The sequence below is a fragment of the Ptychodera flava genome, chromosome 2 (assembly GCF_041260155.1).
Source record: "Ptychodera flava strain L36383 chromosome 2, AS_Pfla_20210202, whole genome shotgun sequence".
In the NCBI taxonomy this organism is placed as follows: domain Eukaryota; kingdom Metazoa; phylum Hemichordata; class Enteropneusta; family Ptychoderidae; genus Ptychodera; species Ptychodera flava.
Window position 1 is genome coordinate 12,777,078 of NC_091929.1, and position 13,867 is coordinate 12,790,944.

At 36.3% G+C, this 13,867-nt stretch overlaps 1 protein-coding gene across 2 annotated transcripts in view; it reads left to right on the forward strand.

Moving 5' to 3' along the window:
• The first annotated feature begins 971 nt into the window (after positions 1 to 971).
• LOC139114818 (glutathione S-transferase A-like) overlaps positions 972 to 13,867 on the forward strand; it is a 41,647-nt gene continuing 28,751 nt past the window's right edge. For both annotated transcript variants that reach the window (XR_011547953.1, XM_070676765.1), the window contains exons 1-3: positions 972 to 1,344; positions 2,651 to 2,716; positions 13,374 to 13,526. Coding sequence is in view for 1 of the 2 variants with exons in the window: in XM_070676765.1 (XP_070532866.1) it covers positions 1,177 to 1,344; positions 2,651 to 2,716; positions 13,374 to 13,526 (387 nt within the window). In the remaining variant the exon portion in view is untranslated. The remainder of the gene's footprint in view (positions 1,345 to 2,650; positions 2,717 to 13,373; positions 13,527 to 13,867) is intronic.

Genomic DNA, 13,867 nt, shown 5'->3' on the forward strand with positions numbered 1-13,867 from the left:
TCTTCTTTCTTCATGTTCTGAATGATCGGAATAAATAATATGGTTTACATAACGTAACCTGGCCTCTGTGACTATTTACTTTACACTTCATTACAAGGACGTATATCTCTCACACACACATGCTGTAATTAATTAGTCAACACAACTAATAATGTTAATCCATGGACTTATCAGACGTTGGTCAACATCGGAAAGATAGGTTTTAGTATTCCATTCCTTTTCCTTTCGCGATGTTGATCAACCCGTAAAATCCCTGATAAGTCCACGGATTAGCATAATCAGTTGTGTTGACTAATTAATTACAGCATGTGTGTATGAGAAATATACGTCCTTGTAATGGAGTGTAAAATAGATAAAGAGTCACAGAGGCTAGGTTAGGTTATATAAACCATTTATTTTATTTATTCCGATCATTCAGAGCATGAAGAAAGAAGAGAAAATGATAGAGAAAACAGTGTGAAAAACTCAGTAATACTTATTGGGTTGCCTGTGCCCTGCCATGCATGCAGAGCTTTGCGGATCAAAGGTCAACCCTCTCGCTACCGCAAAGCTACGCACGCGCACGCTCACCGCCAACAGATAGCTGCGTTTCGACAGCTAGTGTTTGAAGATTAAAAACCTCAATTCCAAAATGTTATGGCTTTATTTCGAGAGAGATTTGTGAAGCTTCACAACTGCCCTGACTACACAGGTACTGTAGTGACTGTGGGAGTACGTGTTCATACTGATATTTTCATGGCGGCCAATGATTTCGCCATGTATCACTTTGTAGTTCGACCGTGATTGAAGTCACTTCAAAATATTCCATTACATACCTAATCCGTTCATTAAACCCAGTAAACCAACTGCTGCGGTCACGGACATTATTTAAATATTAGATTTTATTTAAGAAAATATTTTGGGGTTGTGGAAATGCTGTCATTTCGTTATTTCGCGATTTCGCAAAGCATCTATTTCGTTGTTCATCATAAGCCAGCCACCATTATGACACAGGGATACGTTTGCACCAGGCCTGCAGCAGGACCAAGTCCGGACTTTGCTGACTCACAGTGATACGTAACAACTACAGTACCCAGGGTTCAAGTACAGTGTTCCTCTGAAGAAAACGCATAATACTCGCTCTCAAACCGAGCTGAAGACACTCTATCATTGCTTCAATCATAACTCGACGTTGCTATGGCATCCGAAATCTTTCTGTACTGGGGTTCTGGAAGTGGACCATGCTGGAGGGTGATGATTGCATTGGAAGAGAAGGGTTTGAGCGGTTACGGGAACAAGCTTATTTCGTTCGAGAAGAAAGAACACAAATCCGAGGAAATCTTGAAGTTGAATCCACGTGGACAGGTATGATTTTATACTTAAAGAGAGCATCGTCCTTCGTGTTTGTAATTAGTTCAGTCACTGAGTCAGCATCCATCCACTGACATGTCGGTAGCTTCGCGTTCTGTGAGCTTGCAAGTCTACGGTCTGTGCTTGGTGGGTGCATGGAGCTCCGTTTCTAGCTCCGTGGTTGGTGACAACATGGATCTATTTTTTACATCCATGGTGACAATAAGCTCGTTTGTACGCCCATGATATCGCACAGCATGCGCACGTTGAAGCCTTGAGATTTGCAGGTGATAATCTGGCGTTGCCATTGGTATATAATGTCGGTACAGGCGGGCTGAAAGCCAACCTATTATGTCGTTAACGTAACATAGCAAAACGAAACGCAAGATAACATATTGGTGCAGATCCGTAGCCCTACCACTCCCTTTGCTGGTTGTGTTGGGGGAGTGGGCCCAACACAACCAGCAAAGGCCCTTAAGGGAGTGGTAGGGCTACGGATCCGCAGCAAGATAACGTACCACTGCATTTAATATGTCCACATGTGTTGAGGTTCTGTGCATTGACATTGCTACTACTCCATGCATGGAGCTACATGGTATAACCAATAGTACTGACATGTGATCGGCAAACCCCTGGAATGGGCGTGTTGACTGCGGTTAGGTTACTTGGTGTCTAAAGCTTACATTGTGAGTTCGAAACCGATCGACAACTTAGCAAATTCATGCTGTGGGGAATAGAACTAGTACTAGTATTTGCTTGCACTTTGCAGAGACTTATGAAACAAAATAAATTGCGAAAAAGATTAAAAGTTACAGCTACTGTCCCCTTGTGGTAAGGGCTTCGAAAATGAAACTTTTTGCATAAAACTCCATAATGAAACTTTTTGAGTGATCCGTTTTGAAATCATGAATAAAATACTGGGTGGTCACGGAGCATAATTTGGTGTCGGAAAAACAGATTACTCCATTTAACAAGGTCGTATGGAAAATAAAATTTCCCGGGATTTTAAAAAAGATATGGTAGTGAAAATCTTGTTTTTATATCCATATTTCTTAGCTTCAAAATGAGGTCCTACAAATGGTAGATCAAAAATATATTTTAAAATAATTTTGAGAGGTTGAATATCTGCCCCAAGGTGAAATGTACATGAGCTAATTATTCTGCCAATAAATTTACAACTAATCACATTAATTGTCATCATTAGCTGCATACTTTTGGAAATTTTTGATGTCATTTACACCTCTCTTTGAGCGCAAAGATGAACACATGAGTACAACAATACTAACTATAAAATCCATGCAATTTTTTTTTCTCTGTGCAGGTTCCGACGTTGAAGCATGGTAATATCGTCATTAATGAGTCCATGGCAGCGATAGTGTACCTGGAGGTATGTATACTTTCTGATGCCTGAAGATGGAGGATTTAATTAGGCCAAAGTAATTTAATTCTTTGTTTTGCGTCCACTCTAAATGGGAAAAGGTACGCGTCTAAGCGGCTGAAAAACACACACAAGAAAATTAACACAATGTAATTTGATTGCAGCAAATAAAAAATTGTAACAAAATTTAGTTCAGACATAGACCCTCGAGAAAAAACGGGACAGGCAACTGCGATAGAGAACAAAGGGTGTATGGGATTAGCAGCTTGCGATCTATCTTGGAATAATTAAGAGGTGTTAATGGGTCGGGGACTGCACAACGTGCATGCGGGTATACGGTAATAATGTTTTCGGATTACAAGTTATTTCGGATTACCCGCAAGTCCATTTTTAGAAATAAAAGTGTTACAACTATTTTGAGAAGAATTCGTCAAAATGGTTTTAAAGTACTTTTTACATATTGGTAGCGAGATTCGACGCAACTAGAAGTCTGCAGGGAGTCAGTATGTTGCTGTAAAGTGACAAAGTTTCGAATAGAAATCTGAAACACATACCGCTGCAGTTCCAGATTTGACAGCAGTTGACATCACAGAGTTGTTTACATTCCGCAATCGTCCGTGTATCTCCGAATTTTCCCTCGTTTTTTGCAGTTTTTTAACCGTCGGAATATTTTCTGTGCGAGGAGTGCTCCATGATTCGGTAAAGTATGTATGTTAACTACTGAAATGTTGTTGTTTGAAAACTGTGAACGGCCAAATTTACGAGGACAGCGTTCAGCTTTGTGTAAATGCATGTCTACCTTACTGCTTCTTAATCCATCACCGATGGATAGTCCCGATTTATTGCGAAGTTTCTCCTGACAGCGAAAGTCAGTGTTACAAATGTATTTTCTAGTACTTTGCGGATGTAAACATGTGTAGCTTATCCGAACTTTGGTGTTTCTTTAGGCTAAAACAGTACCAAAATGTTAGAGGTCGTGTATTGAGCTCGATGGAGTAGTCAGTTTTTGTGTTCCCTGATTTTCGTCAAATGTTGCGTGACAGATGAAATAAAGGTCAGATTTTCGTTTCGCAGGACTGGGGAAGTGTAAACCTGTCAAACTTGTAAATGTTTGTTGTTATCGGTGATTTTTATGGTAGGGAATGTAAACTTATATTGTCGATATCTAGCAAGAGTTTTCTGTAGCGTCTATGGCTAAATGTACACAGTTTTTATCGTCTAGTTTTTTTCCCGTTGGCTTCGGCTTGAATCCAAAATGTGATCTTCATCGTTACCAGAACATTCACCATGACTAGTATCAAAAAACCCTCAAAATTCTCTGTGTCATTACTCGGAACGTGCCATGCAAGAGCAAAGTGTACATATTCAGAACGTCAGTTTGATCGTTAATGAGATTCAGTGTTAAGTACGAAGTATTGTTGTCGGGGACCTTGGCTAATAAACTGTAATGTATTCAAAGATAGATCGCACAAAGAAAACCTCAGCAGTTGCCTGTCCCGTTTTTCTCGAGAGTCTATGGTTCAGAAAAGCTAAGCGGTTATTTCCTAAAATTTCCTATTCAAATACACTGTGTGTGTTTTTCATGAAAACCCTAAAAACCTAGCGGGTAGGGACGCAAAACAAAGAATTTAAATAACTTTGGCCTTATTGTCACTTCCACTTTTCAGCATAGGTTGCTAACATCATTATTTTCAAGTGTCGGTCAACCAACCAAGTAATAAGATAAAAAATCTAAGTTTCATCAAATATAGTATGAAAACTGCTGAGTAAGGTTTTTGAAAAGGAAAGAATTTAGCTATTTTACATTCCAATTCCAAGTGTGATTACTCCTCTGTTTTAATACACTTTCTTCAAATAGCTTCACAAATCAAAGTGTTTTGGACAACATTGCTAGGGCATTTTCTTACATTTGCTTAAAATTGCAAGGGTAGAGTTGACTTTTCAGATCCTCAGATTCAGATCCTCAGATCCTCAGATTCAGATCCTCAGATCTCAGATTTCAGATCCTATAACTTCAGATGCAGATTCGAATTTACAAGCCTTTTACAATACCCGTATTAACAGTATGATTGCAATATTAAATTTAATAATTTAAATATGACATGTACAAGGCAGTTATGAAAAAAAAAACAAGTCTACGTAAACGTTTTCGCTCAACAAGTTTCAACGAACATGGGTCTACAATTACAGATTAGCTAATTTGCTTCTTCCGACCCCTGAATTCTGATTTAGCCCGGGGTAACTGGCCTCCAACATGGATTAGTTATATTCCCTCGCCATCAATATTACGAACAATGGTAAAATACGGACTGTCTGATCGTCGCGGTCTTGATCGTTCGATCGCGGGTGTGTTTATCTCTATGAGGGAACGTTCACGTGATGACATAACAAGTGGAATCATTGCGCACCCTGTCTTCGACTGATGACGTTCTGATTCTGAGATCGAAGTTTTTAAGTTCAAGATTCAAGATAGAAATAAAATAATTTCTAAAACCTTTTCAAATCTAAATTATATTTTATTTATCAGTATATTACATCAAACTTTGAAAATTGTGAAATTTTAATTCCGAATCTGCGTCTGAAGTTATAGGATCTGAGGTCTGAGATCTGAGGATCTGAATCTGAGGATCTGAGGATCTGAATCTGAGGATCTGAAAAGTCAACTCTACCAAATTGCAAGTCATTATGGACTGGCCCCAGCATGCAGGACTGCAAGCATGGCCCCCTGGGCAATCCTTAACTCTAAGGCTTTCTTGTGTTCCAAAATCTTCATCATGACTATACAGATTTTCTAACTGTGAAACATTACAAAATAAAACATTTATAAAACCTTCATGAACAATGAAGTGGTTTATATCATGTTTTTGACAGAACAGGCAAAATATTGGTGTAAACTGCAATAAATTATACTTATTTGACAAGTCACATATCGACATAATGACATTTTTGAAACACGTTCATAACGTGATCTACAGCAAGGGGACTGGAAGTGATGACTTGCACATTTTACAAATAGAGGAACATATTTTATGGGTGTAAACTGGAAATTGTAGTGCCACAAAATACTAGTAGTGTGGTATTATATATTAGCTATGACTAACTTTGTATAACTGCCTCTGTTAATTCCCTGATATTCAAAAGATTCAATTCTTGGGGTCGGAATAAATAAAATCTTGCTCATAATCTTTATTTCTTATAAAGTGCATTACATGAAAAATAATCTCAATGCCCTTTACACAAAAAATTAACAAATAGAAGGATGAAACATAAAATTGTAATAAAGCAAAGGGAAAAAGCAACATTTTATAACAATTCATAAAAAATATGAAAATTGCGAGTAAAAAGATGTATAATGGTGACTTTTCAGTTTACTTTTAAACATCCAATGTTTGAAAGGCATGAATATGTAATGGCAGAGAATTCCATAAGCCAGGTGCACAAAATTGAAAAAGCCCTATCATTGTAACTAATACACTGTACCTGTATTTCCAATTGGCTGATATAAATTTACAACGCTGGAATGAGAGCGATGTGTGCGCTGAGTGTCACGGACTGCGAGCAATTCACCTGAATACTTTGGAGCGTGACCATTGAGAATCTTAAAAGTGATGCTAAGAATTTTGAATTCTATCCTTTGCTTAACTGGAAGCCAATGTAATCTGTAAAGACAAGGTGTGATATGGTCGGTTTTTCTTGTTCTAGTAAATAAGCGAGCTGCAGAATTCTGAATTTTTTTATGCTTTTGAATTTCGTAAGCAGGCAGGCCAAACGCAAACTGTTACAATAATCTTAATTTAAACTGAGACGCAGGTTCAAGTACAAGCTAGATTACACTCAAAAAGGACTGTGACCAGATTGGCAGATTAGTTCAAATTTCCACCAGCCACAGTTTGTAATACCATTCCATGTTTAGTGATTATATTCTGTAATTCCGTTTGATAATCAGTGCAATCTTGTCTATAAGTGCATGTCTGTGCAGAGCTGTGTTTCAAGCAACTGTCCAAGGTAATGGTAAAAACCATTGCTGCTAGTAGGGAGTTCAGTGCAAAAATATGTAATTATTTTAGTGTTAATATTGTGTAAGATTTTTGTCAAACTAACTAAGAGAAGCAAAACAAAAAAAAAATTTTCAAAATCCGTGGAGTAGTTTTTGAAATACAGCAATTTCAATATCGCAAAAAAGCAGTATTTTCATGAACATTTGCCAAAAAAAGTGCGAAAATCATAAAATTTGCATTTTTAGGGATGCCAAATTCGAATTTTATTCTTGAAAAATTCCCACATCTCTTGTATGATGTAATAAAAAGTTAGTTTTATCAAATGCATTTAGTTGAAGTATGAAATTATTACCACAAAATTGAAATATTGAAGGTTAAAGTTGAAAAATGTTTTATTGGACTCACTTTTAAGGCATCATGGGAAAATTAGAAAATTTATCATATTCAAAAGCCTCTAACTCAAAAAGTATATATACAATCTTGCTGAAATTTTAGGTTACAAACAACATTTGTATATAATCTGTGTATACTAATTCAAGAGTCAAGAAACATTTGTTTTATAATATTTTGCCAATCTTGAAAATCAGAAAAAAACTATTTTCTTATGCACACGGCACTATGGGAAAATATGAAAATTGATCGTATTGAAATGCCCATAACTTCAAAACTGTATGCACAATGCTAATAAAATTTTCTGTTTAAAACATAATTTATACATACTCTATAAATCGAAACTCGAAGGTCAAGTGACGTTTGTATTATTATATTCTATGAACCTTCAAAATCAGAAAAAACTCTAATTTTGTGAAATGCACACGTCCATAGGAAAATTAGAAAAGTTATCATTTTCAATAGCCTGTAACTTCAAAACTATACACACAATACTGATAAAATTTTCTGTTAAAGCCAATATTCATACATACTCTGTGTATCCTAACTCAGTACTCAAGAAACATTTGCATTATTATAATTTGTAATCTTGAAAATCAGAAAAACTCCATTTTTATGCGCATTGCACCATGGGAAAATAAACAAATTGATTATATTGAAATGCCGATGACTTCAAAACTATACACTCAATTCTGATAAAATTTTTCTGTTTAAAACAACATTTATACATAGTCTGTGAATCCTAACTCAAGATTCAAGTAACAATTTTGTCAACCTTCAACATCAGAAAATACTATACTTCATAAGATTATGTACTGTAAGCTTTAAGCTAGGGTACCGGGTGCCCGCCCCCAGATGGGTACAAGTGCCCGAAAAAATATCAGTGTTTTGTCCAATTCAAAGTAATTCTGTTCACAATTTTTCTGATGAATCTTGATGAAAGTATCAGTACCAATATTGTGGTAGAGTGAGTGATTTATATTCTTCAAACCTCCATGACAGTCAATGCATGTGTCAATTCAAGATCATCAGTACTGTACATTGACTTACTGCATATTGACATCTCAGATGCCCAATTCACTCACAATATTTTCAGGCGCACAAATAGATATGGCAGAAATATCTTGTGCATGAGGAAGTTTGACTTATATCTCCTAAAACCAACATCACAGTACATTACATGCAACAGATAATTGAAATTGACCATATTCATGATAACCTTGTGACCTCAGTGGCAATTAGACAAATTACCATCGTCATTAGTGGTTCAAAAATACTGATGTTTAAATTGTTCATACATTTGCTCAATTTCATTTATATTTTTAACTGACCATGCACGAAGCAAAGAGTCTTTCGGTTCAATGAAAATTTCTTGTAAAATAAATTTTGGCTCAACATTTGCAATATCTTTGTGTGTTGGCCATTTAAATGAATTTGCACCCTTCCGTGAAAGAAAATTTGTTGTGACTATTTGACTGCCATCAGGATGCAAATTAACATTAGTGATTTCACCAGCAAACCAAGAATTTTCATACGCAACAGCAATGTACATTCCAGCCTGTAATCTTCTTTCTACACCAAAGTTATATTCTTTTCTTTTTACAACTCTCTTTTTTGTCTTTTTCACTTTATGTGTCTGTTCAGTGTCTGCTTTTCTCCTCAAATTCTCATTGATTTCTTTCACAAAAGTTGGTAATTCACAATTATTTGCACGTATTATAGTTTTCAAATTCTCTGTCAGTTGCTTAACAGTGAGTTTCTTTCCACTCTCTTGCCACTTTGTCAACTTTTTATTTGGTACACAAACTTTTAGGACAGTTACCCTATATGATATCTGGTCCTTAAGTGCCTTGATATGTTGACTTCGTTTAATTTCCTTCAGCTTTCTATCGATATCAGACTCATCTTCCCATACACCCCACTTATTTTTAATTTTATGCTCTAACTGTTGCCTTTTTTCTGTTGCTTTTTGTTGTTTTCTTTGATGTGTTTTTGTTTTTTTCCATTCTTGATTTCTGTAATTCAAGTCTTTTCTTAACAAGATCTTTACTGTGCATGTATTCTCTTTTCTTTCTTTTTGGTGCTTGCTTTCTAGCTATTCGTAGATATTTCATTTTGATGTGTTGTGGCAGCTTGTGAAGATAAGCAGAAGTTTTATTTATTTAGTAGTTTCCATGTTTTCTAACTAGAAAAAGAAAGATTACCATACATTGTATTTCCAACAATTACATTCATTGACACTGATAAGAACTATTCTTGAAAAAAAAACCACCCAAAAAATAATGTTACTCCTGTTTTGAGATGAAAAAAAAATAGACCCCTCTAAAGAACACGAAAACCAACCCACGAACTGTAAATAAGGAAGAAAAAACTGACAATCCAGACCGACCATAAATGCTAAATTAGCAATTTGGAAAAGGGTAACCATGCCAACACAAGCTCTCTGGCCTCTCTGAATACAAAGTTACGAATAAACTGTCAGGCTTTTGAAGGAAAACATTCATTTATCACTTTCAAATGTATTGAAACGTTTTTTTCTCATTACATGCTACACTGACTTCAGTAAGATAAAACCTAGCCGTGTTTATTACGTTTACGTTCTGTCTGGGCCGTGGTCTGGAAAACATCGATAGTCTGATTGAGATAACATGGTCATCGGTCATCGCCGTAAATTTCACTCAAAATCACAATCATGCTGCCAAATTTTGAAGGTTATGGTCAGTAATCCTCGAGTTTCTGTCAAAACTACTTTTGTTTCATTGAAATCAGTTAATTTGTAGACAGGAAAAGGCCGACTGCAAGCCAAAGACCCCGGAAATATGAACGTTGTTGTTGTGCATCGGCCATTTTGACCCAGTTTCGCGGGGAATTCCCTGACCTCACTCAGCCTCGCCGGCATCCAAATTTTTACGGCAATAATAAACGGTGAGCTCGTCAGTAAAAAAATGTTTCCGTGATTTTAAAACTTAGTAGAAATGATGAATTACCCATAAATTTGCGTTTTACAAATTTACATACCGTACTTCCATAAGAAAAATCTTTGAGAAACCTTTGACCTGCTCTACTAAATATTGAATGGCGTGATTAATTATTAAACTGACATCATCTTAGAGCTCATGTTATTGGCTATATTTTAAACTACATTTGAAAGCCTCCCTGGCATTGGCCCACTGTTTGCTTTTACGTTTTCTATCAGCCACCCCTCAAATTTTTAGTGCCATGCGCATTAGTGGCTGTGCAAACTTGGGCAGCGGGGAAAATTGCTAGTGGGAGTATGTAATAGTTATTTACCGTACCGATCTTTTTACACATTCTATCAATGGAAAACAACTTTCTTTCCGTTTTCAGCGTTAAATTATTGAAGTACGATGCTCATAATAAGTAAACGGCGACTTTAAAAATTGCCAAAATATTACAGTGGTGGAAAATTCGTATGGCCGCCATATTGGATTCTGAACTCCCTACTGCTAGGGATGTCCCTCAATCAGCTATCACAATAATGTATACCGGTAATCCTGATAAGCTCTGTATGGTTCTGCAGGGCCAGCCATAGATTCTGCAGGATTCGAGTTCTGCAGAGTGAGCTGGTTTCTACCTGAGTTCATGCTGTGCTATATTTGCATATCCATGTTACCTAGGTGAAGGCAGTTTGCCAAATCAAAATGCATGTGTCTATGTTTAAAAATTATAAGCATAATTGATCAGCTCTTTGTCTAAAACATATTAAATCATCACGATTTGGTCACTTTGATCAGCAAACTTTTAATATTTTTGATGTTTTGTTGAAAATAATAAATAAATTTTCTTACAAAAGGCAGCTGGCATGCAGCTACTTGTTCCTTTACAATGGAACTTTAGTACCAAAGATGGTATGATCCAAATATGGCCGTATGGTGCAACACAAAGGAAGGACTTCATAGATATTATTTGACAGTTGACACAGAATATATTATTGATAAATTTCAATATTATCACTACGCATACACTTTGCACACACCGGGAAGCGTGCATTTTGATGCAAAACCTGATATGTTGGTATTATTTTGAGCCCTGGTACTGTATAGGTTCAACTTTGCTACATGCCATGTATCTGTATGTATAGTTATTGAAGTGATGATTGGACAATGGTTTGTGTATGGAGTGGGTACTGTAACATGTAATTGAGACATGTCACAAATTTAGAAGTGGGAGATGGAACGTATATTACTGTTGGTATCTCTTACAATCCAGTTTGGAACTGCCAAGTTTCATGAGTGTCAGGGAAATTCTAACTTGAATTGGCAGGTGATTCTAATATCGTATCTGTTAAAGTTGACAGAGATACCAGCGTGCTGTTACTGATGTTTAGAAAGATAAATAGCCTGTTGAATGACCTAGAGTTCAATTGAAGGACATCACCATGGTTTCATACAGAGATCACAGTCTAGCCCCTAAGCTATGATATGAATGTATGCTCTTTCTACACACTTACAGAACACGTCTCAGATTTGATGCAAATCATAGTACAGTCCTCTATTATTGTAAACAGCTACTGGCTATTTCTGTGTTACCACCCACTACACCCTCTGGTTTTTCTAGGGCAGTTCTGCACACTCAGCATGGTATACTTATGAATATTCATATCAATTGAGATTATGCAGATAGGTATGGCGACTTGCCATCACAAGGCACAACAACCTCAATCTAGTCCAAATACTGATTGTATGAATGAAGCGGTACAGTGCTGTTCAGTTGTAAGCCAACAGTCCAAAGTTCTAAGTCCTAGACGGAGTGGCACGTAGTCCTGAGGTCTTGTTTAGCAGTTGTTTGTTAGCTTCTATGAAAGATATTTGTCCAAGCACTCTAAAAGAAAAATGTTTGAACCAATGAAACACTGGTACAAAGTACAACTGGCATTAGAGTATGAATGACGACCAACAGTTCAATACATTCAAACTGGGATACATATTACATGTGCTTCATTTGAGACTCCGAGTCAAAAGTATTGGCATTGATTGTGTACAAATCAGCTAGCCATTACTGTAGCAGTGTTGCTATAAGGTGTGAATGTATGCACAAAGCATGGTTTGTGCTTGGCATGTCCGTCCAGATATGTGTGTTTTATTTGCATAACTAACCAGACCACATTTACCACAAGGCTGTGCAAGCACTGTTATGTTTGCAACAACCTTTAACACAAGGGTCTTGGAGTGCAACCCACCTTTCTCCTTTGCCAATTTTCAAATGGATGATAAATTTACTGTTAATAGGTGCCAAGCAAATGGAGGAATTGATGAAAGGTCAAGCTCCTCTTCATGAAATTGGAGAAAGAATTTTTTCTCAGGGGAGAGGAATAAATGTGTACTTATCACAAGCTGGTCAATTTTTGTTTCTGGCTAACACACGTACCACAGGGTTTCAGATCTGTAGTTAAAATTAATCTTCTTTCTACCAGGCTCCATAGACAAACCGTAGAAATAACTACAACTTGGGAGAAAGAGGATTAAATTCTTGTCATTGTATACATTACTAAGATTAGGACCAACATAGTTGTAGGTGTTTATGAAACAAAACATGTTCATGGCCTTCACTGTTTTTCAACACAAACTTCTAAGTTCCATGAAGTAATAATCTGTAATGTTCCATAGTTGCTGAAATTATAAATAAATGTATTGTGAAATAATTTTCAGACTTTGTGAACTTCAGAAGATGGTGAATATTTTTTGTCAGCCATAAAATGGTAGTTGGATATTCATCCTCTTTTCAGTTATTATTCAATGTAAAGTAACTATCGGGACATTCATGCGGTATTTGTAGGGTGCAATTCTCACTACCTCAAATAGCATTTGTCTTGTGGGAAGGGACAAACCGCATGATTGTAATGCATTGTGGGTAAAAAGTTGACTTCTCACCACAGCAAGAGTTTGAGATAGTGATCTCATAAATACTTTCAATGCAAAAGTAATCGCTATCACGGCAAAAAAGTTTGTTTGTTAATGAAACTAGCTAAACTCATTCGTCCTTTCATCTTTTTAGCAATGTTCGGGTGTTAAATTCCTTTATAACCTAAAAATTTACGTTTGCTTTAGTAATCGTACGTTTTTATGTGTGGAAATCTGCCATATTAAAAATTTTTGACCGCCAAAGATGTTGATGACTTACTTTGGTGGGAAAATCATAAGAATTGATCAAATTATACAAAATATACCATATATCAAAACATATATATGTATACCAAACATGTATACCAAAACAAGATTTTATGGGTTTTTTTTTGTTTTTTGCCCTCATGTATACAGGATACCTTCAAAGGGCAAGGCACTGAACTCATTCCGAGTGACCCGGCAAAAAAGGCCCTGGTTCTACAAAGAACAATGGAAAGTAACAATTTGGGAGACAAAATGCGAGAACTTATGTTTTATTTTTTCAGAAATAAGGACAACATTGATGAGGTGAGTAATGTTGAGTGAAAATGATTACCTGTAGATTTGCTGTAAAGCAATAAAGACAGTAACTTGCAATTCTGTGAAATACTTGATTGTAGAATTATGTGGCTGAGTGAGAACAGATTTACGGTGAGGTGTCTTGTTTCATTAGTTACATTCTGTGTTGATAACAACTACAGAAGACACAGTACACATCCACATTTTGTGCTAAAAAATGAGACCCTACAGTGGTTAATGGGTTCAAGTCTGTAATCTGTGAGAGTATGTCGTAAGAATAATCACCCAGACTGTTAAATCCAGAAAATATTGTGACAATTCTTGTTTTTGATATGCAAATCAAATTTAAT